The sequence below is a fragment of the Anser anser genome, assembly GCF_964211835.1.
Source record: "Anser anser genome assembly, chromosome: 10".
In the NCBI taxonomy this organism is placed as follows: Eukaryota; Metazoa; Chordata; class Aves; order Anseriformes; family Anatidae; genus Anser; species Anser anser.
This window is the reverse complement of record NC_139730.1, coordinates 931,507-956,412: the sequence shown is the minus strand read 5'-3', so window position 1 is coordinate 956,412 and position 24,906 is coordinate 931,507. Positions and strand designations below refer to the sequence as shown.

Genomic DNA, 24,906 nt, shown 5'->3' with positions numbered 1-24,906 from the left:
GAGAGCGTACAACACTTGGAGAAGGGCGTTCAAAGTCCCTTCCACGATGAAGTCCCAGGGCTGGTCATAAATCGGTTGCCGCTGTTCCCAGTGAAGGGGAGCAGTCGGTGCTTCGGGCAGCCCAACTGCTGGAGCACAGCCGCACGTCCCCGGGGGCTGGTGCAGCTGCACTGGGGTCTGTGTTGCCCTTGTGATTTCGGAGCTGTTTTAACTCAGCTGAGATGGGTGAGAGTTGGATGTCTGCCTGCAGCAAAATCGTGTAGCGGAGAGGTGTTTGCCTTAGGTGGAAATCCTGGAGGTGAGGGAGGCAGCAGGGGTACGTTTCCAGCCAGCAGTCTAGAGCAGGTTTTAAACGCGAGGGCACTCGCTCGCCTGGGAAGCCGGGCAGCATCCCCGCACCTCAGCGGTGCCTGCCCAGGAGCTGAGAGCTGCCGGCTCTGGCCAAGGGGCCTCTGCAGCTCTCGGTGCAGAGCTGTTGCAGGGCCTGGACGCCTTACTGGTCTGGGGCTTTGAAGCTGCATCTTCCAGACAATGCATCGTGATTTGCTTCTTTCCTAGAGCTCTCTGCTTTCAGAAACCTTGTTTTTCTCTATAATCAGGTTGTCTTTAGGCATTCTTCTGTTGATCTAAATGAATACGGGGATAATGGTTAGAATGGCTCCTTCTGGACTTTGAAGCCTCTAAAATCCATTTGGAAATGGATTTCACTGGTCGTAATACGGCCAGTGTGCAGCGCACCCGGGTCTCTTCTGGAACACAGACCAGCAACGTGGCCGTGATGTGTGTGCCCTGGAAAGGAAACTGGAAGTCTGCAGGATCTGTATGACTTCAGGTCTTCTATTTTGTACTGATGTATTGCTGGCTTTCTTTGCAAAACGCCACGCTGCCAGATGGTGTTAGACCGACCTGGTACTCAGCTTCTGTCAATCCCCTGTGCTGCGCAGCGTGAGCCTCTGTGCACAGCTGGGCAGGCGTGTGAGCGGGATCCCCGGGGGAAATGCCGCTCGGAGCCTCCTTGGTAGCCAGGGAGCCGCCAGCAATGAGCTTGCTGAGGTACCTCCACGTCCCGCATGGAAGCTCAGCAGCAAAGGACGCAATGAAAACAAGCTCCAAGGAAGCCGTGGTGATTAAACTGTCACAGCGGTATTGGCAATTCATCAAATTATCCAGATAGTTGGGATTTTTCAGTCTGGGGGATAAAACACTCTTTCACAGCTCAAGTACAGTATAGTCCATAAAATGTGAAAGTCCATTGTTAACAAAGTGAGGCAGAGCCCTTAGAAACCGGTCATAAAAGCAATTCCCACTGTGTGCAGTGTGGTTTGTAAAGCCTTTACCCAGCTTGGGGCTGACCCTGACCTTGATCTTGGAGCAGCGTCACAGGAAAAGTCTCGGCTTGAGAATTCCCAGTTGCTGGTGTGCGGTAGGAGCAGCAAAGCTCTCCTCTGGCGTCGTGTGTCCTTTCAGCCCAGTGAATGTCCCTGTTGTTTCTCCGGGGACAAGAGGCGCAGGAACCCAAGGTTCTGTCTCCATGGGGCCAAGGAAATCTCTGTGCACCCCGCGGGTATTCCAGTCTTGCCCAGGACAGGGATGATCTCTGGGGTTTGGCTCAAGACATCAGTCCAACTTCATGGACACGGAGTTTATCCTTTTGGGAAACTCTTTCTCAGCAAAATAGAAATGTGGGATTATACTCACAAATGCCGAGCCACTGGTGTTTCTCAGCGGTGCGTGCTCAAGCATCTCTCCGTGGTTGCCTGTATTCATGTGTCAATACAAACCGTAAGTGCTCCTCTGCTCTGGAGGCTGCACGTTAGTCATGAAATATTCAAACTCTGTTTCAAAGGATTTACTTCAAATGCCTTTTTTTCTCTTCTTTTTTTCCCCTGTCATGCTAATGCTGCTGTGCAACACAGTGCGATCAGAGTCTTCAACGCCCAGTGGTTTTTTGGAGCATACACCACAGCAAAATCGCGAGTAGGTTATGGGTGCTGAGTGTGGGGCTTCCTTGTCGACACCAGAAAGTTCTCTCCTTTATTTCAAAAAAAGGGGCCTTGATGATATTTTACCAATGCTGCTGGCATTTAAAAAAGTAATTAAAAAAATGTCTCTTTTTCCCACTTTAATTCCTCAGAATCTCGGGAAAATCTGGAGAGGTCTGAGAAGCGGAGGGAGAGATGGGAACAGAAACAACACAGGAAGAGAAGAATAAAGCAGCGCTCCATCAGCAAGGAGAAGTGGGTGGAAACGCTGGTGGTGGCAGACACCAAGATGATAGAATACCACGGGAGTGAGAACATCGAGAAGTACGTGCTGACCGTGATGAACATGGTGAGTCCTGGTTTTCTGAACCGCAGAGCTGCCCGGTCCCTGGAGATGCAGCTGTGAGACATAAGGGCCCCTGGGCTTGCCAGGGCTCAGCCCCGGTGGGACCTCAGCAAATCTCTCACCAAACGGTCCGATCCAGCCCGCAGGTTGGCTTTTCTGCGCTGCTTGGTGCTCCATCTGCCTCTGGAGGATAAGGAAACCTCCTCGCAGGAGGAAGGACCCACAGGGACGTGGGAGCTTTGGCTCGGGCTCCCTTGAACTCAGCACTGGCAGTGCCAACGAGAGGCACCCGTGACGGGAGCGCTGCAGGGCAGCTGCCCTCGTGTGTCTCACCTCAACCCCAAATGCTGCAGAGCCGGCGCCAGCCCGCTGGTGGCAGGTGGGAACACGGGCCTGGTTAGCAGGAGAGCTGTGAGCGGCTTTCCTGGTAAAGTGCCCCTGAGGACAGCCAAGGGAAGGAGCTGAGCCCAGAACCAGACCGTAGCTGAGCTGTTTTGCTGGCACCGAACCACGGGAGCATTAAATGTAAAACCTGTAGTCAGGCTTTAAAAGCTAATTGTGATAATTTCATTGAAATTCCTCAACAGCTCATGCTGCTGCTTAAACCCAAGCTTCTCTGGAGACATCCACTCATAACTAGATGGTCTGGTGTGTTAAGGATCTAATCCTGCACATCCGGGGTGCCACTGTTAGCTTTGCCTGTAGTCACAGAATCAGCCTGGCTGAGGTGGGAAGGGACCTCTGGAGGTCACCTCGTCCGACCCCAGGCCACCTTGAGCAGGCTGCCCAGGGCCATGTCCGGAGTCAAAACATGAAGAGAACCTGGTGGTCTTGAAAATCCAGGAGGTTTCGCTAACACCGTAAAACAAGCAGATAATTCAGCGTGAGTTGGTATAGTCTCTCTGCTCTTGTGCTGCTGTGGCAGCAGCCATTTGCATTTCAGAGGAGGGCTTGGTCGTTGGCCAGAAAAGAGGGTGGGAGTGGGTAGAGGACCTCAAAATAACATCCCTGGGTTTCTCCCGGCTGGTGAAGGCACTGCAAGAGCACCGGGATTTGAGATGTTACACATGTCTGTTAGGGGGTGAAAGCAGAGGTTGTCCCCAGGCATTTCTGGTTGAGTTTCAGTGTGCTACACAGACTACAGCAGTTTCCAATGGATGTCGTCACACTATGACTGCTTTAGTCCAGGTCTGCATCTGGTCTTGTCTTTTATTTTTGGGAATTACCCGAGATGTTGTCAACAACCTTCAGTAGCTTCCCTTGGAGCTCATGTTGCCTTGCAGATGTATTTATTTATTTACCAGGAGAACTGTCCCAGGGCAAGGTCTTTCTTCTGAGCTTTGTATATTTGGCCTTTGTGTTTTCCAGGTGGCAGGGCTGTTCCACCATGCCAGCATCGGGAACCCTATCAACATCGCCATAGTGCGACTCATCCTGCTGGAGACCGAAGAGGTAAAAAGAAAACAAAGTGACTCACACTTCCATCCTGGCAGCCAGACTGGGATACACAGAGAGCTGGCCTTGAAAGCCTGTAAGGTCAATCTTGTGCTGTTTGCCTGGATAAATGCAGATTCCCATGCCTTACTTCCTTGTCTTCTGCAAGGGCTGCAGCCCTGGTAAAGTTAGGATGTTTGCATGGTAAGAGGAGCTGTGGAGTCTAATTCTTATAATAATTTCTAACTCAGCCACTTATTCTTCTGCGACAGTATCTTCCCTCCCATCCTGTGATCAGTGGGACATTAGTCGATGCCACTGGTGCTGTTTGCCCATAGCAGCATCCCTCCAAACCTGGAGCAGCGGTGGCCCCCAGACAGCTCTGGGGCCGGGGCCAGGCGGCCGGGCAGCAGCGGAGCGGCTGGAGCTCGCTGCGTCCCCGAGGAGCGTCCCGCCGGTAGCGCTGGGGGAGGCTGCGAGTCGGCGGTTGTTTGTGCTCCCCAGCTGCAGCGGCTGCTCTCAGGGAGCCTGACGCCGCTCGGGCTGGCTGCCCAGCTGCATCCTTCTCTAAAGCACATCAGCCGGGATGGAATATTTTCCTGCAGTGTTACTTAACCCCCGGTATTGGATGACTTAATGTTTCAGTTGAATCACAGAGGAAAAGAAAGTAGAAAAGGGCTGTATTCCCACCCAAGCTATATCTTATAAAATACGAAGCTATTCCTTCTATATGGCAGTTACTCTTGATCTCGCTCTGATGTGTCAGAGATCAGACCCCTTACCACTGCACCCTGAAAAGCAAACGGGTCTGTCAGCAGTATGACAGCAGACTTTTAATTGTTTTGACAGGAGGATCTGAAAATCTCCCACCATGCGGACAACACCTTGAAAAGCTTTTGCAAGTGGCAGAAGAGCATCAATGTGAAAGGAGATTCCCATCCCTTACATCACGATGTTGCAGTCCTGCTCACAAGGTATTGTGCCTGTGGGCTAATTTTATGCTTTAGGTGCTCCTCTGCCAGCTGGAAATTCCTCCAGTGGCTGCAGGCAGGAGGGACACAGGCAGCCAGGGGCACGTCTCAGTGGCAGCTGAGATACCCTGTGTAAAACCTCACCCTCTGTACCTGAGCCCTGTCTGGAAGCCTGCACATACAGTACAACATATAACAAGAAACCTGAAGGTGACCTGACCCTGATGGCAGGAACTGGTCTCAAACCTCAGGTTTAAACCCGGAGACAGCTCCCAGATGACTAGAAGCTGGGGTTTCCAATCCAGGTTTTCACCATAGCCCTACTGGCAAGCACCAGAGTGGGTGGATCCTTGCAGCAGATGTACACAGGGATTAGCTCTCCTTTTTCCCTTGCAGATGAATGCAGGGATTTGCAAAGGAGCCTCAGAGCAGGCCCCTAACCTCCCATGAAGCTGGGTGGAATTCATGCCTCTGGCCAAGTTTATGTACCTTGCAGTCAAAATGTAGTTTGATGGTTTCAGGCTGCAGCAGCTTGGATGTTGGCAGTATTGTGGTTGTTTGTGCAGTGATTCACAACCCACAACAGAACTGTCTTCTTTAGATTTCCTTTGTAGCAGAAATAAGGCACTTAAGGCCGTGCACTTCGTTGGAGCTGTTCATCCTGGGTGGCTGGAGGTCCCCTGCCCTGGACCACAGCACCCTCGGGATGTACTTCCCCAAGAAATGTAGTAATTGCTTAATTATTCCCAGCATCAGCTTTATTTATACAATGGAATAAACGTAGCCAGCCTGGCTTGCAGTTCACATTAATCAGTCTTTCTAATAAGCTGGGGATACCGAGAGAGTAAAGGGGAAAGGAAAGGTCATAAATCTTTCTGCTGCAGAAAGACGTTTGGATGTCTCCATTCCGGCTTCTGTTTGGCCAGCATCTGCTGGGCTCAGACACGTCCCCTTAGACCGGGACGGGGAGGCAGCGGGGGCTTGCTCCGAGGCGGCTGCCTTGGCCTGGCTCTGCGCACGTAGCGCCCTGCCCGCGCTCGGTCTCGTGTCGTCCTTTGGTTCCTGCCGTCTTCAACCCCTCTTTGCTGTGTGTGTGTTGTTGTTTCCAATCACCCAAGGAAGGACATCTGCGCAGCGATGAACAGACCCTGCGAGACCCTGGGTCTGTCCCACGTGGCGGGGATGTGCCAGCCCCACAGGAGCTGCAACATCAATGAGGACACGGGGCTGCCCCTGGCCTTCACCGTGGCCCATGAGCTAGGACACAGGTACCCCCGCTTTCCTTCTTCTCCTTTCTGACCCCTGTCCTCTGCATGGTTTAGTCAGGACTTGACAAGGGACAAGTAGAAGTTGGAAGGATGTTGCCGCGCAATTCCCTGAATCCAGGGGAATTTACCCTGGGAACGTCATTCCAGAGTTAAGTTTTTGGTTGCCCCAGGTTCAATGAAAATCATGTCCAAGAAAACATAGATGAATTACACATGTAAATTATCCTGTGTTGCTGATGCTAAAGGTTGTGGAGAAGAGGGTTGCTCATTACGAAGTTTTAAAATAGAGTCCATGTGTATAGCATCAGTGACAGAATTGGGCTTGTCCTGATTTCAATTAAACTTGGGAAGGTCATTTGAACATCGTAGTCCATAACAGATATCTTTGTACAGTAAAAGCCTGTAACCAGTAAGTTTAATTAAACTGACTTGGTTTAATATTCTCATTACTTTTTTCTTGGCTGAGTTGTCAGTAGGAAAGCTAAAGTAAAAGTCTCGTGTAAAATACGTACATTGGGAAAAGTTCCATGTAATAATTATACATCATATTAAATTTTGGTTTTAATATAGATCTATTCAGCTAAGCGCTTGCTTTGCATGCTCTCTGCATGAAGCACAGTCCCTTGGCTTTGTCACTTCAAAACAGCAAAAATATCCCTGGTTTACTCCAGTGCAAGGCGACACAAGCTCCTGGGGCTGTTCCTCTTGCTCGCAGTGTCGCAGGATACGGGGACTGGGCGCAGCCCCGAGCGCGGCCAAGTTTCCCCACCTTACCAAGCAGCCTCCTGTTTGCGCTGCTGGCCACGGCAGCTCATCCAGGGCATGCTCTTGGCATCCTCTTAATTGCAAGGTGAAACAACCCCACTGGAGCCTGTCCCCTACCACATGGGACAGAGCTTGTGGGAGGGTCCCTGGTCCCATTTCCCAGACAGCCAAGTGCTCTACTCGCTGTTCGTTAGCAAGTGCCCACGAAGCTGTGAATGTTTGTAATGTCCGGCGTAGCGTCTCGGAAAGCAGAGAAGCTGCGTGGTTGTAGCGGGCATGCGGCTCACCTCTCCTTTGTGGGACTGTGCTCTTACACAGTTTTGGGATTCAGCATGATGGAAGCAGCAATGACTGTGAGCCAGTTGGGAAAAGACCTTTCATCATGTCTCCACAGCTCCTGTATGACACGTCCCCACTCACCTGGTCCCGCTGCAGCCGGGAGTACATCACACGATTCCTTGAGTAAGTCCTTGCTTCCTCTTCTCTTCCGTTTGCGTCTGTACTTGGGGCCGAGCTGGCTGCCACGAGTTGGGGCTGGGTTGGGCTTTGGGGTCTGCGAAAGACTTTCTGGTCTCAGAAGTCAACCCCGGGGCACTCAGGGGTATTTCTGACTTGCTCGGTTGCCTTGGTCCTTGCTGGGAAGGGTGAGTATTCGAATGCAAAGGCAACAAAGCGTTTGTGCAGCGGCACAGTGATTGTTGCTTGAGCAAATAAAGCCAGAGCACTTTTCTTCGCTGACTTAGCAGTCAGGATTCCCAAAGCATGGTTGCCCCAGCAGCAAAATTCTGGTGCTGGCTCTGCTCCTCTGTGCCCCCGTGTCAGCGATGGGTCGCTCGCACCAGCCTAGCAGAGGGGTGGCCGTCTGGAAGCACGTCTGCACATCCAAGCCGCCGAGCAGAAGGAGCAGTTTCCCATAGCACTTGGGGTTTGTAGCACTCAGTGCACCCCAAAGAGCCTGATCTTGCTTTCTGCTCATCCCAGGAGCAAGGCTGTGCTTGGGGTGAATGTGTGATGTTTGCCTATAGGCAGCAGGCACCATGTGAGGAGATGAGACCAGGCCAGATTCTTTCCTGCATTTGTTTATTTTTAGTGCCCCGTGGCTGCTTTTGCAGTCTGTTGTTATTAAATTCTTAGGGACATGGCCCAAGTTTTACATTTGTCAGCCAGTGTCTTGCACTGGAGGGACGTTTTTCTTCCTCATCACGGGAAGGTTGGAAAGCAGCGAGAGCATCTGCCAGAAGCAGCGGCAGAAAGGCTCTGGCTGTGGCTGGTGTGCTCACAAGGGGCTGCAAGCTGCGTGGTAGGAAGGCTGCCTGGTGCTGAGCTCCCATTTCTAAATCCAGCTAAGGGCCCGAGGTAGGGTGAATTATTGTTGAGTTTTGGCTGTCAGTGGAATGGGGCTTTCTTGCATCCACAGAGTTCTTGGCCCTTTGTCTTTAACCTTCGCTTTTGGATGAAGCATTTCCTGCTGGCAATAACCTTGGGTTGCCGTTAGCTGCAGCAGGGAAGAAGCAGACCATCTGTCTGCTTGTCCAGTGGAGTTTTGGTCTCTTTGCTCCCCTCCCAGAAGGGGCAGCTCTTCCTTCAAGAGTGGAGCAGAGTTCAGCAGGCGTCTCTCAGCGTCTGTGACATCCCCGAGGCGAAGGAGAGGCCTGCTGCGAGCACAGACATGAGCTCGTTTTAATACAGTGTTGGCAGGAGAACGGGAAGGAGTGAGCCAAAAAATGAGACCCTGCTGACCTGGGGTTGCTAGATGTGCTTGGAACAGACCTCGCGTTAGGAAAAAAAGCACTCTCAGATGACGGTGATTGTTTTACAGAAGAGGGTGAGCACTGCTGAACAGTTCACACTGGAAACTGGTTTGTGCCTTCGATGGCAGCACGGCCCTGCTGCTGCTGCTGCGAGTTGGGCAGGGGGCTCCGCGACCCTCTGGGAGCACGCAACGGCATGGAGAAGGCTCCCTTTGTCTCACAGCAGCTGCCTGTCACGTCTCCCTTCAGTCTTTCCTCCCCTGGACCAGACAAGCAGTTTTTCAACCTCCTCTTGCCGTGCTGAAGGTCCTCGTCCAGCCTCCTCCCATGGGCTCCTCCTGGCTGACCCACGCCGTCCCCGGGCCTGGCTCGGCTGCAGCACCCGCTGCTGCCCCTGCTCAGCTGCGAGCACCCAGCCCTTCCTGCAGCAGTGCTCCTCTCCAGCCACCCCAGCTCCTCCGTTTGCGCAGCTGATTCTTCCCAAGTTTAAGCCCTTGCCTTTATTTTTATTGAATTCGCTCCTGTCTTCTTGGGCCTTGCTTTGAGTTCTCCAAGAGCTTTTGGAATTTTAATCCCGCTCGCGAATGTACTTGCGGATCCTCCCAGCCTACTTGCATATGGGGATTTAATCACCCCATCATCCATCCTATCATCTAGCTCATTAAGGAGCAGGCTGAAAGAGGCAGATGCAGTGCAGACCCCTGTGATTTTTTACTGCAGACTGTGGGTTTCAGTATATCCCTTCAAAGCCAGATTAAGCTCATGCCAATCGTTGCTGGCTCAGTAAAGCTTTTTGCCAAAAGGTGGAGGCCAGTTGAAGGCACCGTAGGATAATTGTAAAATATTTAATGAAGAAATAGATTTTGTTCATACCTCTGGGAAGTCAACAATGAATCTAAACCATTCCCCACGCCGGGGCTGCAGAGCGCTCCTGCAAGCCGAGGCAGTGTTGGGCTGTTCCCAGCCAAGCGAGGGGCTCGCAGGTGCCTGGCGGGGACCCCGCAGGTGCAGGAGGGGAGAGGGGCAGCGGGTGCCTGCTGCGCCGGGCGTCGCCCTGCCTGCACCCCACAAAGCGGGTGCTCGCTGTGGCTCCCGACCTCCTGCCAGCCCCGCTCCCTGCTGCTCCCGAGCTGGGCCGTGTTGCTGGCTCGGGTTAGAAAGGAATCCTGTTGCACGTTAATTTAGACCTGTTTCCAATCACAACAAGCTGAAGTAATCTAATCTGCTCAGAAACCCACGCTGGAGACTTTGGGTTGCTGGAAACAAGTTTGTTTAAATCAACACTGTAAGCTAAACTAGTGACAATTCCTTGCGTGTTTGGGAAGTATCATAGCAAAAGCACTCGCAGCAGAGCGAGCCGGCCAGGAGCAGCCACTCAGGCTCCCAGGCAGCCTGGCAGGGGGCCACAAGCCGCCTTGGCAGCGCTCCGGGCTCCGTTTTAATATCTCTTTTCTAAAAACATACTGTCCAGCACAGGCCGAGCACTGTTCGTAGCGGCAGATATGAGGGTGAGTGAGTTTTGCTGCTGACAATCCACTTTATTTTTATTACCAGGGCATTGACACTAGAGCCAGAGCATCCGTAGGGACGTTTCGGGAGCCAGCCTGGTGTACGAACGCGAGGACAGCATCTGCTTCTCTGCAGTGCAATGTTTGCTCAGCGAAACCCTTCACCTTGAGTGGTGAAACTGAGGCCCAGGCCCCCGGCTGAGGACTTTGCTAATGAGCTGGTTGCAAATCTAAGGAGCAGGGAATTATTCCCAGGCAAAGCTGTCCAGTGGGGAGCACCAGGACGTGCTGGGGGGTCAGTGGGTGTCTCAGGACTGGCAAGAGGGAGTGGGGAGGGAGGCTGGCTGGATTTTGAGGCAAGCGCAGTGCCTGGCCCAAGCCTGGTGTATTTTCTAGTGCTGCTGGATCCACAAACAGCATTCAGTGCGGTTGGGACGTTGGTCTTGCAGGTGAAGGGTGAGGAAATCAGGGAGGGGAAGTGTGCAAGGCACCTTCCCAAGAGCTGCCCAGAGAAGCTGGCGCTGCCTTTGCACCTCGGCTTCCTGATAACAATCCTTGGTGCCGTGGGTGCAGACACCGGCGTGCGCAACTCAGAAAGTGCACGTACAGATCCACGTGCTGGAGCAGGCCCGGGATTTACTGGAGAGCCACGGTCGTATCAGCTAGGAAATGAACGTCAGGATGTTAGGAAGAGACTCTAACGAGATGTTTGGTTCCTCTGCCAGCAGCTGCCGGAGCGGTGCCCAGGGCCCGCCTGCAGCGGGCAGGCAGTGACGCTGCCCTGACGTCTCTCTTTCAGCCGGGGCTGGGGGCTGTGCCTGGATGACCCCCCTGCCCGCGAGGTGCTGGACTTCCCCCTGGTGCCCCCGGGCGTCCTCTACGACGTGGGCCATCAGTGTCGCCTGCAGTACGGTGCCTACTCCACCTTCTGTGACGACATGGACGTAAGCTGTGGTCTCTCCCAATGTCGCACGAACTCGTGCAGCTCCGAGGGGGTTTTGGTGGCGGGGGCTTTGCACGGGGCGACCCCGTCCCTGTGAGTTAAATCTGTACCGGCGAGTTAGGCTGTGCAGTAACCGCGTCCTGCGCCAATGTGTTTTCTGCAGAGCGTCTGCAACACGCTGTGGTGCACGGTGGGGACCACGTGCCATTCCAAGCTGGACGCTGCCGTTGATGGCACAGCATGTGGGGAGAACAAGGTAACTGGGAACACTCCTGTCCGGAGCTGGAGAGCCTCCTTGTCCTGCGTGCAGGGGAGGCTCTTTGCCAGAGAAGTGTAAAACCTGGAGTTTTGCAGACTGCGGCGCATGGGGAGGGGCTCGCCTCTCTGCCCTCACTCTAGCAAAAATACTGCCAGGGAGGGTGAAGCAGAGGGGTCCTTAACAACGTAACCGTGCAGTTTGCATGGGAGCACAAGCCTTGTCCAGCTCTCGCAGGCACTGCTGGTGCAGGTGCTGCTCTGGGACCTGGCCAAAGCTGCCATTGCCCAGTGGAGGGGCTGGCAGCCTGCAGGGACGTGGTGGGTACCCAGAGGCCCTGCTCTGCCATCGCCGGCCACTACAGGGGCTTCTTGACCAAGGTAGCATAGTGCTGTGAAGTTATAAAAATACCTGCACGTGCCTCTGCTCAGCAAGTTAAGGGTCAGCGCTGGGGGTCTGTTGCCTCGCTGGACTCTTCAGCCAGCCTGACATCCCTGAATTTCCCATAGCACAGAGGGGAACTTGGCTCTGGCAGATCTTGGCTGACATCCAGGCACCCTGGAGTGAGCGAAGCATGGGTTTGCACAGGGTGCTGGGCTTCAGTGCTCCCCCACGGTAGGGCTCTCTAACTCAAGGACCAACGGCGCATCATTTACCTGGGTTCTCTTCTTCTGGACTGTCCCTTTGCAGTGGTGCTTCAACGGCGAGTGCGTGCCAGTGGGTTACCGTCCCGATGCCATCGACGGCAGCTGGGGGCCCTGGAGCTCGTGGGCTGCCTGCTCACGGAGCTGCGGCGCGGGCGTGCAGAGCGCCGAGAGGCAGTGCAGCAACCCCACGTAAGTGAGCGCGGGCTCCCGGGGTCGCTTGGCTCCTCCAGGCAGGAGAGGAGGCCCAAGAGGCCACGTAAAGCTGGGACTGTCACCTGCCTGGCCTGGTCCTACCCAGGTCTGCACTGCACAGCAGGGGAGTGGTGCCAGGATGTGGTTATCCTGCTGAACAAAGTGCTTCTGAAACACCCCAGGCGATTCATTTCACGGGGCTATCCGGCCGTCTGGGTGGCAGGAGCCTCTGGAGGGGCAGAGCTGGCTCCGTCTGCTCTCACATGCAGCAGCTCCTGCGCTGTGCACACAGAGCGTGCTGGAATGCGATTCCAACAAAGAGCAAAGACTCGATGCCTGTAGATGTAAAACGTATCTGGTGTCTTTTAATGGCAGAAAAGAAAACCAGGCGTTCTCTCATCGTGATTCACCATCATTTTGAAAACTCCCACTGCTGCTTATCAGCCCTTTTCTCCCCGTGAATGATTTCTGAGCGTGCTGCGTGAGCTGCAGCGCTGGGGACGCTCCCTGCTCCCTGGCTGGCAGGGCAGCAGCCGGCTCCAGCCCAAGGGCCGGCCCAGGAGCAGCATTGTCCATGCCGCGACCGCCGCGCTGACCCAGCTGCTCCCCAGATGTCTCCCTCCCGCCCAGCCCCTATTGTATTGAATTTGCACAAAGGCCTCTGGCTCGCCCAGGTGTCAGCGTGCCCTGGAACAGGGAGAGAAAGGGGCTTTGTGAGCAATTTTCCAGTGGCAGTCAGTTTTCAATGGCTTAAGGAGGTTTGAAAACGAAGAATCTCTCTAATGAGCCCAGATGTGCTTTCTGCCTAACTTCTGCCTTGGGTGCATTGTTTTTAGCACATGCTATCGAACTGTTTAAAGAATCACTACGTAATCTCAGTCCTAGGTCAAGAGCTAGGTTTGTGTTTGACATGAGTTTTGTGACAAAAGTGCAATTGTAGTTTATGGAGTGTTTTAAACACAGCTGCAGGCATGTAGGAGAGCAAACACTGTAAAAGCAGCAGAATTTCCCTGGGCAGTTGTTTGCTTTGGCCACTGTAGGTAAATCTTCAGCTTTGCCTTTTGGATGAAGTGAACAAATGTGTGCATTGGGTAGTCCTTCCTGCCGCAGGCATTTCCTTAGGGAAGGGTATGTAAACAACTGTAAAATAATAATTAATTTTACTCCATTCAGCAAAGGGTGCCCAGTCTTAACTGACTGGGGAAAAAGTAATTTTCATAAGGTCATGGGGATGTGGGCCACTGAAATTGCGGTCACCAAACCAAGCTTGTGAAAAGGCAAGCATCAAAAACTGGTGGCAGCATTTTGAGAGTCTGTTGGCGTCTAAGAAAAGCCTATTACTGCCTCGTAAGGCCCTCTCACTGTTGGAAAGAATGATATATTTTTAAAACTACTTTCTGAAGTGTCCTTGAAAGTAAGTGAGAATTTATAGCCTCGTGTTTCTGGCTGTTTCTGTCATTTAGGAATTATAAGCATGAAAAATCTAAAGCCTGAAGAAACGTGTTTCCTCTCCATAGATGTATTCTGAGATTTCTCCGTTCTGGCCATGTGTTCATGCTGGACCCGTTTGTCAGCCCTGCGGTTCTTGCCGGGCTGTGTTGCAGTGCAGAAACACTTCTGAGGTCGTCCAGCACGGAAAGCAAAGGGGGTGGGCCAGGGGCGCTTTGTCAGGGGGCCTGGAGCCGTGGCCACGCGCCACTTGGTCGGGAGCTCCCTCCTGCTGGCCATCCGGCCCTGCCAGCCCTGCTTGGATCACCGGCAAAGTCACAACCAGTCGGGGCTGTGGCGAGCGGAGCGGGTGCAGCACTTGGTCCCCAGGGTGTCACAGTGCCCGGCAGCAGGAGGAGGAGGGATTTGGCCATGAACACTACTGGTTACGCCTCTCTTTACTAACTGGTTTTATAGCTTCGTAAACCAGGCCTATAAAATTGTCTATATCTGCAACATGCAGGAAGGATTGTCAGGAGGGACAAGACGCAAAAAGTAGCTGTGAACCTCCAGTATCTTCCCAGGGGACTCGCAAAAATGACTGCTTCGCACGTCCCTTTTTTGGTCTGGTTGATCCTTCCGTGAGGCAAATAGGTGCCGTGGTACCAACAAATCCAACCCCTCTCCTGCAACGCCGCAGCCTGGCCGCTGCAGTACTGTGCTAACTGCTGACAGCAAGAAAGCCAACCTGCTCAGAAGCAACCCCCGAGTGAATCAGGCACCTTCCCTCGTCCAAGGGAACAGAAACAGAAAACAAAGAGCAGCCGGAGCAAAGTCAGCTGGGCTTGGAATTCTCTGTTACCCTCCAGAGCACAGGGATCTGCTACCGCCGCATCTCTGTTGTGTGGTGCACCCCTATCTCTGCCGCAGTGACCACAGACTTTGTGCAGAGCATCAGTGTCCTCTGCCCAGGAGGGACCAGGAGAACAAAGGCATGGGCGATGCTTTCTGCGCATTTAAAAATGTCCTCTCTACGTTAGGGATTTCTGTTATTGTAAGGGAGTTGCCCCTCGTGTGCACTGGGTGTTTATTTCTGCTTTTCCCTCCCGCGAACAGGCCGAAGTACGGGGGCAGGTACTGCCTGGGAGAACGGAAGAGGTTCCGGATCTGCAACATCAGGCCGTGTCCCCCCGACAAGCCGTCCTTCCGCCAGGTCCAGTGCAGCCAGTTCAACCCCATGCTCTACAAGGGGAAGCTCTACAAATGGACGCCGGTGCCCAACAACAGTGAGTGCGCACAGCCTGCTGCCAGGCTTCTCCCGAAGCCCTAGCGGAGAGCCTTAGACAGATTCTTGCAATGGCTTGATCTTGCTGGAGCTGCCTGTAAAAGATTTGCCTTCCTTTTCCACCGGTCTTGCAGTGTATTTATGCCGTATTTTGAATTATGGCTGGGTTTGCAGGATTAATTTGTGTTGTCGGAGATGGTTACATGGAGAGAAGGTGGCGCCTGTCCGTGTGAGCCCAGGGCAGCGCTGCTGCAGAAAGCAGGCGGACGAAGGCGTGCAGACCCCGGCTCCTCGGGTTCAGTTTCTGTCTGTTCGGCTCCCCAGTTAACCCCTGCGAGCTGCACTGCCGTCCAGAGGACGAATACTTCGCAGAAAAGCTGCGGGACGCTGTCATCGATGGGACTCCGTGCTACGAAATGAACGCCAGCCGGGACATGTGCATCAACGGCATCTGCAAGGTACGTCCCACACCGCGGTGGGCCGGGGGGCGCCAGCAGCACCCCCGTGCACCAGGAGCTGAGGAAGGGCTGGTGGTCGGGGCTCTGCCCGCTGTCCCCACGCAGATGTTCCCTGACCTGTTTTGTTACCGTTTTTCTGTACAGAAACGAGGGTGAGCTCTCGATATTCACAAGGTTTTTGGTGCGGTGGTATTTTTATAAATACCAAATATACCAAATATAAAAAAGCCTCTTTGCTGCCTTCAGGGAAATAGAGCCACAAAAGCAAGGAAATCCACAAAGTACAGTTCACTTGAAAATGAGGCAGGGGAGATAGAAAGGGCAGACACTGGCAGACACTGCCCTGACCCACAGCCGGCAGCAATGGAGGTGGCTTCCCCAGCCCCAGCAGCCTCTCCCAGCGCTGGGGTTTGTTCTTCCTCCCGGGCTGTTGTTGTTCTTTCTTGGAAGCTCCGTACGAGCCGCAGCATGTGGCAGAGCTGCCTGGCTGCCGGCTGGGGAGGGCATCCCCTGCTCGGGAGGGACAGGACAAGGCTCAGAGAGAGCTGCAAGGAGGAGAAGGCAAGTCCTCACCTCCTTGTCACTTCCGTGGAATTCTGGGTGCTGTTGAGGGCTGTCATGCAATGGACGGCGCAAAGAGCAGCAGGGAAAATAATCAGTAAGCAAGTTTCAGCCTGTTACATAAAAACCATTCGTGGAAACTTCCTCCTCTTCCTGGCTGCGCTGCCAGTGGCACCAGGCAGAGGCTGATGGCAATTGCTCTGCACAGCAGGAGACTCAGAGAAGGTCACGTTTCCTCCTTTAACAGTCTATAAGTTACTTCAAAGGCTGCAGCGCACAGATGCACAGGCGCGGGCTCGGGGGAGAGCTCAGAGGTCATGGTTTTTACTTGGCACATACGAAAGAGTGGGATCCAGCAGCTCTCCTCAGCTGACGGCACACTCACTCGGAGCTGACTGCACACGTACGGTTGTCACTGACTGCAGGCCTGCTGCTGGCTTCAACACCAGAATTAAACCTGGCGCAGTACAGAGCACTGCAGTAGCTAAAATAGTGTTCCTTCCAGCACGTGTGTGCAACTGGCTCCCTGGACACATCCTCATGGAGCTCAGACTAAAGGCTTCTCGGTGGCACGGGGCCCAGCAGGGCCCTTGGGGAATTGGCTGCAGTTTTTATTGTGCGGAGTCAGACGGAGGCTCCATTTGATCGAGCAATTTGGCAGCTGCCTAGGTCCGAGGTGTGGAGAGCTCCAGCAGAACGTAGGAAAGGTTTTTGGGAAGCGTTTTGAAACAGGATTGGCAAGGCCAAGGATCAGGAGGCTGGCCCAGCTAGGCACAGCTCTTAGCACGTGCCGACGGGCTCTGGGGACTCAGGGCTGCAGAGCAGGGCAGGGGAAGGTGACGAGATGTGCCTCTGGCTTCTCAGAGCTGGATGAACGGGATAGGGGGCTGCAGGCAAACACTAGAGTAAGAAACCCGCATTGCGGCCACCCTGGGTGTGCCACCCATCTTGCAAAAGGACTCCAGCTCGCTCCACTCTGCAATCTGTGTTCCTTTTTTCCTGCCGTCTCTCTGCTGAGGCTGGTCCTCATAATCGCGGGTGTTTCCCCACATTTGGCTGCTGGTGCCAATTCCAGCGAATTCCTGGGTGGGCGCGGGCGCGGGGCCAGCGCTGATGGGGCTGTGTTGCAGAACGTGGGCTGTGACTACGAGATCGACTCCAACGCGGTGGAGGACCGGTGCGGCGTCTGCCACGGGGACGGCTCCACCTGCCACACCGTCAAGAAGATGTTCGAGGACAGCGAGGGGCTGGGTAAGGGTGCTCGGCGCTGTCCCCAGAGCGGGACACCCCTAAGGGATAAAGACAAGCAGCATGCGCCGAGCTTTCGGCAGCCGCAGCCTCCCCAGGGACCAAATGTTTTGGTGGAAAGCGGTGGGGTGAGCAGAGCGGGCTTAGGGCAAACACACAGCTCCCAACCACCAGAGAGCAGAAAAATGCGTTGTTGTTTTAAATGGTTTCCTTAAAACAACCCCCCAGGTCTGCGGAGCTCATTTTTCCCTTGATCAGCAGTGCGCGGGGAGGGGGCGGTTTGCAAACAAAACCTCAGCGCTGCAGGGAGGCAGCACCCCGGGAGGAGGGATGGCTCCGCAAGCACCGTCAGTGCCCCAGGCTGCAGGAACCCAAGGGACACGGGACTTCGTTTCTGTGTGTTCAGCTCGAGACCGGCACCAAGAGCCAGGCTCCCTCACGCTGCTCATTTGCAGTGTTTCCTTAACCCAGGCTTGTTGATTTGGATGAGATAAGGTCCAAGCAGTAGCACAGGGAGGAGGGGAGTTGCCTTTCCACTTCTTGCCCCTCAGAAGAAAAATATTTCCTTACTGCTATTTGTATTTAATGACCTCAGAACAAATCTCTGCACCCTAAAGCTCGTTTGGAAAGGCTTAAGATGATTTTGTGGGTTGACAAGGACATGATCAAGGTGTGGTAAAGCCCTTGCCAGCACTCAGGTAGGAGACGTCTTTCTCTGATGTCTCCGAGAGACACCAGCACCCTGTCCCAAGGGGCACTTAGCTACCTACCCCAGGGAGCAGGTCGTGTTCTTGATTCCCCCGGGGCAAATGTTTGGTTGCATCCCCAGGTTACGTTGATATTGGGATTATCCCCGTTGGAGCCCGAGAGATCCGCATCGAAGAAGTCGCAGAAGCCGGCAATTTTCTGGCACTGCGCAGTGAGGACCCAGAGAAGTATTTCCTGAACGGCGGCTGGACCATCCAGTGGAACGGGGATTACAGGGTGGCAGGCACCACCTTCACCTATGAGAGGACAGGCAACTGGGAGAACCTCACGTCTCCGGGGCCCACTGTGGAGCCCGTGTGGATCCAGGTACGGGCTGGGCTCTGCCTGCAGTCAGGGCCTGCAGCTGGGGAGGATGCGGGGGCAGAGCCGGGGGCTCTGCAGCCTTCCTGCGCGGGGCTGCGGTGAAGGGGTCTCTCACGGCACTTCGGGGCCACCTCCGGGAAGGGGCCGTGTCCCCTCCCCAGCGCGTTTCCCCAGGAGCCGATGCCACCAGCAGCCGAACACACGCTGCTGGCCCAGGGAGTGCGTTTCTGAGCTCGGGGTGGGTCGGGTCCGCACTGCTTCCAGCTGAGCCTCATCCAGCTTGCAGCATTCCTCAAAATATTTACACAGGAGAGAGAGTATGAAAAGAAATAGCTGGTTTCCGGAGGCTTTTTCCATATCTTATCAAGAGCAAGGGAAGAGCCCGTGGTGTTTCTGGCAGGGCCGGAGCAGCCTGTGGGTCCAAGTGGGCTCCAGCGGTGGTGGAGGCACCAGGGAGCTGGGTCACAGCATCGCCCCTTGGCAGTGCCATGTCCCTGCCGGCATCGGGCCCCCGGCACTGCCCGGGGTCTGGGCGAGGGTTCACGCTCCTTGGGGGTGCTCAGGCAGGTCCAAAGCCCGGGTGGTGCCTTTGTGGTTGTTGCCGGTCAGGCTCTGCTGGCTCGCAACACTGCTGGGGGCAGAAAGTAAAAATCCAAGAGGATCATTTGAAAGCCTCCGAAACAACAAGAATTTTCAAGTTTTACTCATTTTTCCACATGGGAATTCCAACTCCCCTAAAGTAAGCCCTGACACCCCCGCGGCCCTGAGGAGGCGAGCCCGTCGTGGGGCAATGCTGCGTATGGCCAGACAGGAGAGGTTATGGTTACACACGTAGTCCTAAAAAAAGCAACACATTCAAAACAAATCGTGTTGCACAAGCATGTTTCCAGCATGGTGGAAGGGCCGGGGAGGAGAGCATCTGCTGGTCCCCAGGGGCTGCTCCCCGTGGATCCACGTCCCCAATTCACCTGATGTGTCCTGGGGACGCTTTTAATAAGAGCAGCCTCGCCAGGCACCGCACCCCTCCTCGGCTGCAGCAGTGGCAGCTCTGGCTCTTAGCTTAAAATTGCCTGGTTTTGCTAACCGATCCCACTCCGTTAATTTTCACCTTGTCTCCATAGAAAAGCGTTGCCCAAGGGATTGCTTTTCGGCATAGCCTTACATTTAACTGAGCTTTGCCCAGCTGTGCGCAGGTTGTAACGCCCCGCGCCGAGGACGGCTGAAAGGCAGCGCGGGACCTGAGGATCCGGGGCCGTTGCTGCTGGGCAGCTCTCTGGGAAGCTGCTCGCTGCTGACGTGTGTTTGTGCACAGATCCTTGCCCCAGCGAAGTGCTCTGGGCTGGGTCAGTGGTGAGGGGTCCGCCAGGTCATGCAAAGCTTTCAAGAGCTGACGTCCCTGTCCCCAGAGGCCAAGTTTTCCTCTGGAGCAACCAGTGGGAACTGTCCCCCTGACTGTGGTCCAGCTGCTGTCAGGCTGAAGTTTCGGTTGGTGCAAAGCCGGCTCAGTTTTGACCGGCACAGTTAAAATCCGAGCAGTGTCCTGAAGGGTTGTGCACCGCGGAATGTGAAGATGCCTCCTCGAAATCACGCCCCGCAGGATATAGGGATGAGTAATGCTTGCGCCCCAGAGGTGCGCTTCATGATTGTGGTTTAACCTTGTTTTTTCCCTTTTAACCACCCCCTGAGAAATGAAGAAAGAGAACGTCTCTCCTTGGGTGTGCTGCCTTCATCAGCACAGCAGCAGGAGGAAACGGGGGGGTTCCCGCCATGCGCTGCAGTCCGGGCTCACGGGGCTGGGCAGGGAGGAGGATCGGGTCTGCTGGGAGCCTGGGGCTTGGGGCTTTGCGGAGCCCAGGTCTGATTTCTTTTGTGTGTGCATTCCCGGCCTCGGTGCCCTGCTTGGTGCAGAGATGGGGTGGGCAGGGAGCTGTGTCCCTGCAACCCCAGCTCGCCGAGCAGCCCGAGCCAGCCAAAGGCTCGGGTTTGTGTTTTTGCAGAGGTTCAGCATGAGAGGGATCCTCAGCTCCTCTGCCTCCAAGCCTTGCTTTCCCCTGCTAATAAGGACACTGGCGTGCTCAGCACCAGCAAATTGCTGGGATGCTTTCTGGGCTTCATAACCTAATTAAAACCTTTTGACAAAAATGTTTCAATATTCATGAAGAGGTTTTGGAAAGACGCCTTTGCTCCTGCAAAAGCTCCAAGAACAACAAAGCTTTGGCAATAATGGGAGCGCTTAGGCTAAAAAAAACACATTTAAACTCACAGCCTTTTGTGAGCGCTGACTGGTGCTGGGGGCGCTTTGGGCAGGGGTGACGTTAGCCATAGGAGCTGCCGCGCTCGTTTTGAGAGCAGCAAGAGCCACATTTCAAGCGGGGAGAACCTAATGGCATTCCTTCCAGCGCGTGTTGCCAGCCAGCCACTGCGCGGGTGTTTGCTGCCGGGGGGCTCCTTGCTGAGCGTGGTGGCACACACAGAGCGTCCTCACCCGGCGCTGCCTGGGGCAGGGACATCGGGGCCCTTCGCGGGGAAGGACCCAGCCGTGCTGAACCTTGAGGAGCTCCTCGGATTGAGCTGCATTTGGCAGCGGGACCGGGGGGGGATTAACAAGGAAATCCTGCCAGGCTCTTTGGCAGAGCAGACGTAAAGCCCAACTCCTGGAAGCTCTCAGTGCTCTTGCTGCTATTTTTTGTTATTACCTGATGTTTCCACGAGCCCAGCGCTCTCAGCAGGGCCAGCTGGGGCACTTCTGCTCTCACACTGCTTTGAGCACTTGTTGAGTGCGTTTTCCGACAGGGTCGGGTGCTGCTGCTGGGGTACAGCAGCCAGACCAGCACCGTCCCTGGCCGACAGGGAGAGAGGGAGGACAAATGCTGCTCTGGTACGGAGCTGGGTAGAGAGTGACATCTGTATGGCCGTGCTGGGTGGGTTGTTATCTCCTGGAAACCTCTGCCATGGCCATCCCGGCTGCCCTGCGCTGACCACGTCTCTCACCACCTGCCGTCTCCCCACAGCTGCTGTTCCAGGAGACCAACCCTGGCGTGCGCTACCAGTACACCATCCAGCGGCCGGCTGACAGCGAGAACGAGATCGAGCAGGCCGAGTTCCTCTGGCGCTTTGGCTCCTGGACCACGTGCACCGCCACGTGCGGCACCGGTGAGTCCAGCAGAGCGTCCCTGCACCACGGGGCACGCAACGGGCCGGAGGCAAGGCTCAGCCCATCAAACGTCACTTCTCCTCCATTAGTCCCCGGTCTCTTTCTCACTCTAGGCAACGTAAATGCTGATGGGACTTTGTGGTGCAGGGAGGCAGCAGGACTTGTGCTGTCCCTGTGCTGCGCCGTGCGCCATAGCAGGCACCGGAGAGGCGGCTGGTGGCAAGAGCTGCACGTCCTCCGTGCCACGCTCCCCATCGCAGCCATATCAGAGCACTGCTGGCATTTGGCTTAGAAATTCCTGGGGCTTTGATTTCAGTAGGTCTGGAGGATGACAAAAAAAGGCAGCATGTGCTGAGGTCGTAACTCCCTAGCGGCCCCTGCCATGCTCAGCCACGGGGGCCGCGCTTTATCAGCGCTTTCCTCAGTTTGGTGTCCTGTTACCACACCGGGTGTCCCTGGGCCATCAGGCTGATCGAGACAAAAAGCTTTAGAGAAACCAGAGTGTCAAATGGCCGGGCTGCAGCCTGGCCGGGCCGCGGGAGGGGAGATTGTTTCAGGAGCTTGGTGGGGGCAGAACATCATGGTCCTGTGTGGGCACCATGTCCTGTCTTCCCCTCCTCTTCACTGTGTCCCGAGCGCCCTGGGCTCCAAGGGATGGGAAGCTTTCGAGGGATGTGTGTGTGAGCATGTGTGGCCGTTCGGTCTCACAGCACTCCGCGGAGCTGACAGCAGCGAGTGTTTTCACTTTACTCCATAAACAGACGTCAGAAGGATCAGATCTCTCTCTCTTTCTCTCTCTCTCTCCCGGCTTTTTGGCTTTCTCTCCAGCTGAACGTTCCCCAGCAGCAGAGCAGGGCTGAGCATGGCGCTGGGCTGCGCTCAGACCACGGCTGCGGGCACCCACGGGCAGGGAGCAGATCCTGCACGTGGCATGGGGTGAGGCTGGGGGCAGAGAGTGCTTCCTTGAGAGCAGCCATGCATTGGCTCCGGGTAAAAGTTAAAGGGAAAAAAGAAGGATCCCTTTGTGTGAAAAGCAAAGGGAGTTCACTGACACCTGTCCCTTTTAGGCAGCACGGAAGGCCAGGAGATGTTTCCTGCCTGCTCCTGGTAGGTGTGGGTTGATTCCTGCCGTGAAGCAGGAGGGATGTGGTGCTGCATGACTTTGCTGAGCATTTTACCTATTCTTGCTATGAGCTCTCTGCTGTGGATTTGCGTGGGTGCCCATGACACTGCCCTGCGGCACGTGCAGTCAAACAGGACGGGAAGCAAGCTCTCTTGCTTTTATTTAAAACCAACTTTCCATCGCATCGTTGGGTTGACAGCTTCCAGAACAGAAGGGAAATGAAGGAGCACATCAGGCACGAGCTGGCCAGCGAGACTGGTCACCCCGCGGTTGTTCCCAGAGCTGAGATATTTGGGATTTGGGAGAGCTGGGCACAGGGGCCCCATCTCTGCCAGCTTCGTGCTCAGAAACCTCGGAGCTCCAGGGCCGCAGCGCCCGGGCGCTCTCCCCAGCAGAGCTCAGCAGCTCCGGGCCCGTCTGCGCTCAGCTGGCCGGCGTTATTTACAGCTCTCCCGAGTCACGGGTCAAGTATGTGTTGCAAAAAGCAGGACAAAAGCCGACAGCGAGGCAGTGTGTTGGAAGTGAGGTCATCCTGAAAAATGTCACCCCTGAGTGCTGCACAACGGGGGCAGGAGGCTTCGGGGTGATTTATCCACGAGCTGCAGCAGGGCAGGAGGCTGCCAAAAGGAGCTGTGCTGCTGCCAGTGCGCTTCTCGTCGGAAAGCCCCCCCTGAGCGGCCGGGTGTGAGCGTGCACACGCAGGCACGTGCACACACGCGCAGCGGCCGTCCCCAGGCACGCTCCTGCACCTGGTTTTGGCAGCCCCCAACGCCCAGCGCCCACGATGACAGGTTTTACTCAGGAGCTCTTCGCTCAGCCGTTGTCCCAGCCTAACTTGCCCAGAGATGCCCCGCTGCGTGTCCGGGGCTGCAAAGGGCTCAGCCACCAGGACCAGGCTGGGATTGCTGCGGAAATTGGGCAGTGGGAAGCGGCAGGAGGGTGCGTGTGTGTGCTTTTAGCCTCTCTTGTCCCTGAGAAGCGCTTGTTGGTAAAGAGACCAGGAGGAGGAGTGGGGAAGACCCGTGGAAATTCTTGGCATTTCTTAGGTATTTCCTGACAGCCCTAAGCCCTGAAAGAGCAGGTAGGATCTGACACCTTTTTTTTTTTTAAGGGAGTACAAGATTTGCCAAATCTTTCTGCGTTCTGTTCCTAGCTTTCTGCTTGAGCAGCCCTGGCCTCCATCCCGGGGCGGGATCCGTGGTTTACCTCATGCTGGGCACCCCAGGGGGGCGCTTCGGCTGTCACCCGCTACTGGCACCCCGGGGCCACTGCCTGGGCTGCACCAGCGGCAGTTACACCCCAGCCCAGGCTGTCCCCACCTGTGGAGCTGGGTGCGCAGGGTCGTTTTCCAGCACAGTTCCATTCCCCAGCTCTAACCACAGAGGGATCGTACCACATTTCGGGTGTCCAGCTCTTCTTTTGCCACCTGGGTACGATGGGAGTGTTGGAGCCATTGGCAGCATGCGAGGGGCACGTGCAGTGGCACCAGAGCTCAGCAGAGGTGGGCTCTCAGGTTTCAGTTTCGGTTTCGGTGAAGGTTTCAGGTTCTTTCTTCTGGTTTTGGTACCTGAGGGTTACGGCGAGGCGTCCTGCTGCTTGCTGACAGGACGCTCAGTGATCTGCTTGGGGTCGCGTGTAGAGCCAAGCCTTGTCTGTGTCCCCAGGGGTGCAGAGGCAGATCGTGCACTGCGTGGAAAAGCTGGCCGGCATTGTGGAGGAGCGCTACTGCGACGCGCTGACCCGGCCCGACGACCAGCAAAGGACGTGCAACGAGGAGCCCTGCCCCGCCAGGTCTGCTCTTTTCTCCTCTGCTCCTTCTCAGCACAACTTCGATGCCCGAACCACCCCGGCAGGGGCCTGGGGATGGCACAGGGCAGGTGCTGGCTGCAGCACACACGTTTTCTCCGCTCATCTTCCCCCAGGTGGTGGGTCGGCGAGTGGCAAAAGTGCTCGGCCACGTGCGGGACGTCGGGGCTGATGAAGAGGACGGTGCTCTGCATCCAGAGCGTGGGGCTGGACGAGCAGAGGGCCTTGCAGCAAGCGGACTGCCAGCACCTCTCCAAGCCAGAGTCCACCGCTCCCTGCCACCGGGATGTCCCCTGTCCCTCTCAGTGGGCCATGGGGAACTGGTCAGAGGTGAGACAGAGCTGCGGTGGTCGCGGTTCCCTGCAAAGGTGGCCAGAGCGGGGACGAGGTGCCACCAAGATGTCCTCAGCCCGGAGCAGGCAAGAGCTCTCCTGGCTACTGAAGGGAATCTGGGGCTTGCATTATAGTACCTGCTCGCACAGAAAGGAATTTCGTGGCTCAGAGAGGTCTCGGTAAGGAACGAGCACCGGTATTTTTACCATTTTCTCTTCCTCTCTGAGTTTTGCTGCTTTCTCAATCAGGCAAGGCCATGCTCCGTGCTCGATGCAGAGAGGGCAGAAACAGGACGCGTTAAAGCCGTCAATGTGTTTTCCAGCCCCGCAAGTCTTTCCCCTTTGTTCTGGCAGGAACCTTACGACTATTTCCTGCT

The 24,906-nt window shown here is 55.3% G+C and overlaps 1 protein-coding gene across 1 annotated transcript in view; it reads left to right on the top strand.

Annotated features, from left to right (window-relative positions):
- Positions 1-24,906, top strand: part of ADAMTS7 (ADAM metallopeptidase with thrombospondin type 1 motif 7) — a 49,675-nt gene that overhangs the window by 6,326 nt on the left and 18,443 nt on the right. Inside the window, exons 4-18 of the mRNA XM_083850330.1 lie at positions 2,135-2,331; positions 3,697-3,780; positions 4,612-4,736; positions 5,852-6,001; positions 7,085-7,228; positions 10,825-10,969; positions 11,132-11,224; positions 11,915-12,060; positions 14,608-14,777; positions 15,101-15,234; positions 16,926-17,046; positions 17,873-18,117; positions 21,126-21,267; positions 24,056-24,182; positions 24,314-24,527. Of these exons, the coding sequence (XP_083706456.1) occupies positions 2,135-2,331; positions 3,697-3,780; positions 4,612-4,736; positions 5,852-6,001; positions 7,085-7,228; positions 10,825-10,969; positions 11,132-11,224; positions 11,915-12,060; positions 14,608-14,777; positions 15,101-15,234; positions 16,926-17,046; positions 17,873-18,117; positions 21,126-21,267; positions 24,056-24,182; positions 24,314-24,527 (2,237 nt within the window). The remainder of the gene's footprint in view (positions 1-2,134; positions 2,332-3,696; positions 3,781-4,611; positions 4,737-5,851; positions 6,002-7,084; positions 7,229-10,824; positions 10,970-11,131; positions 11,225-11,914; positions 12,061-14,607; positions 14,778-15,100; positions 15,235-16,925; positions 17,047-17,872; positions 18,118-21,125; positions 21,268-24,055; positions 24,183-24,313; positions 24,528-24,906) is intronic.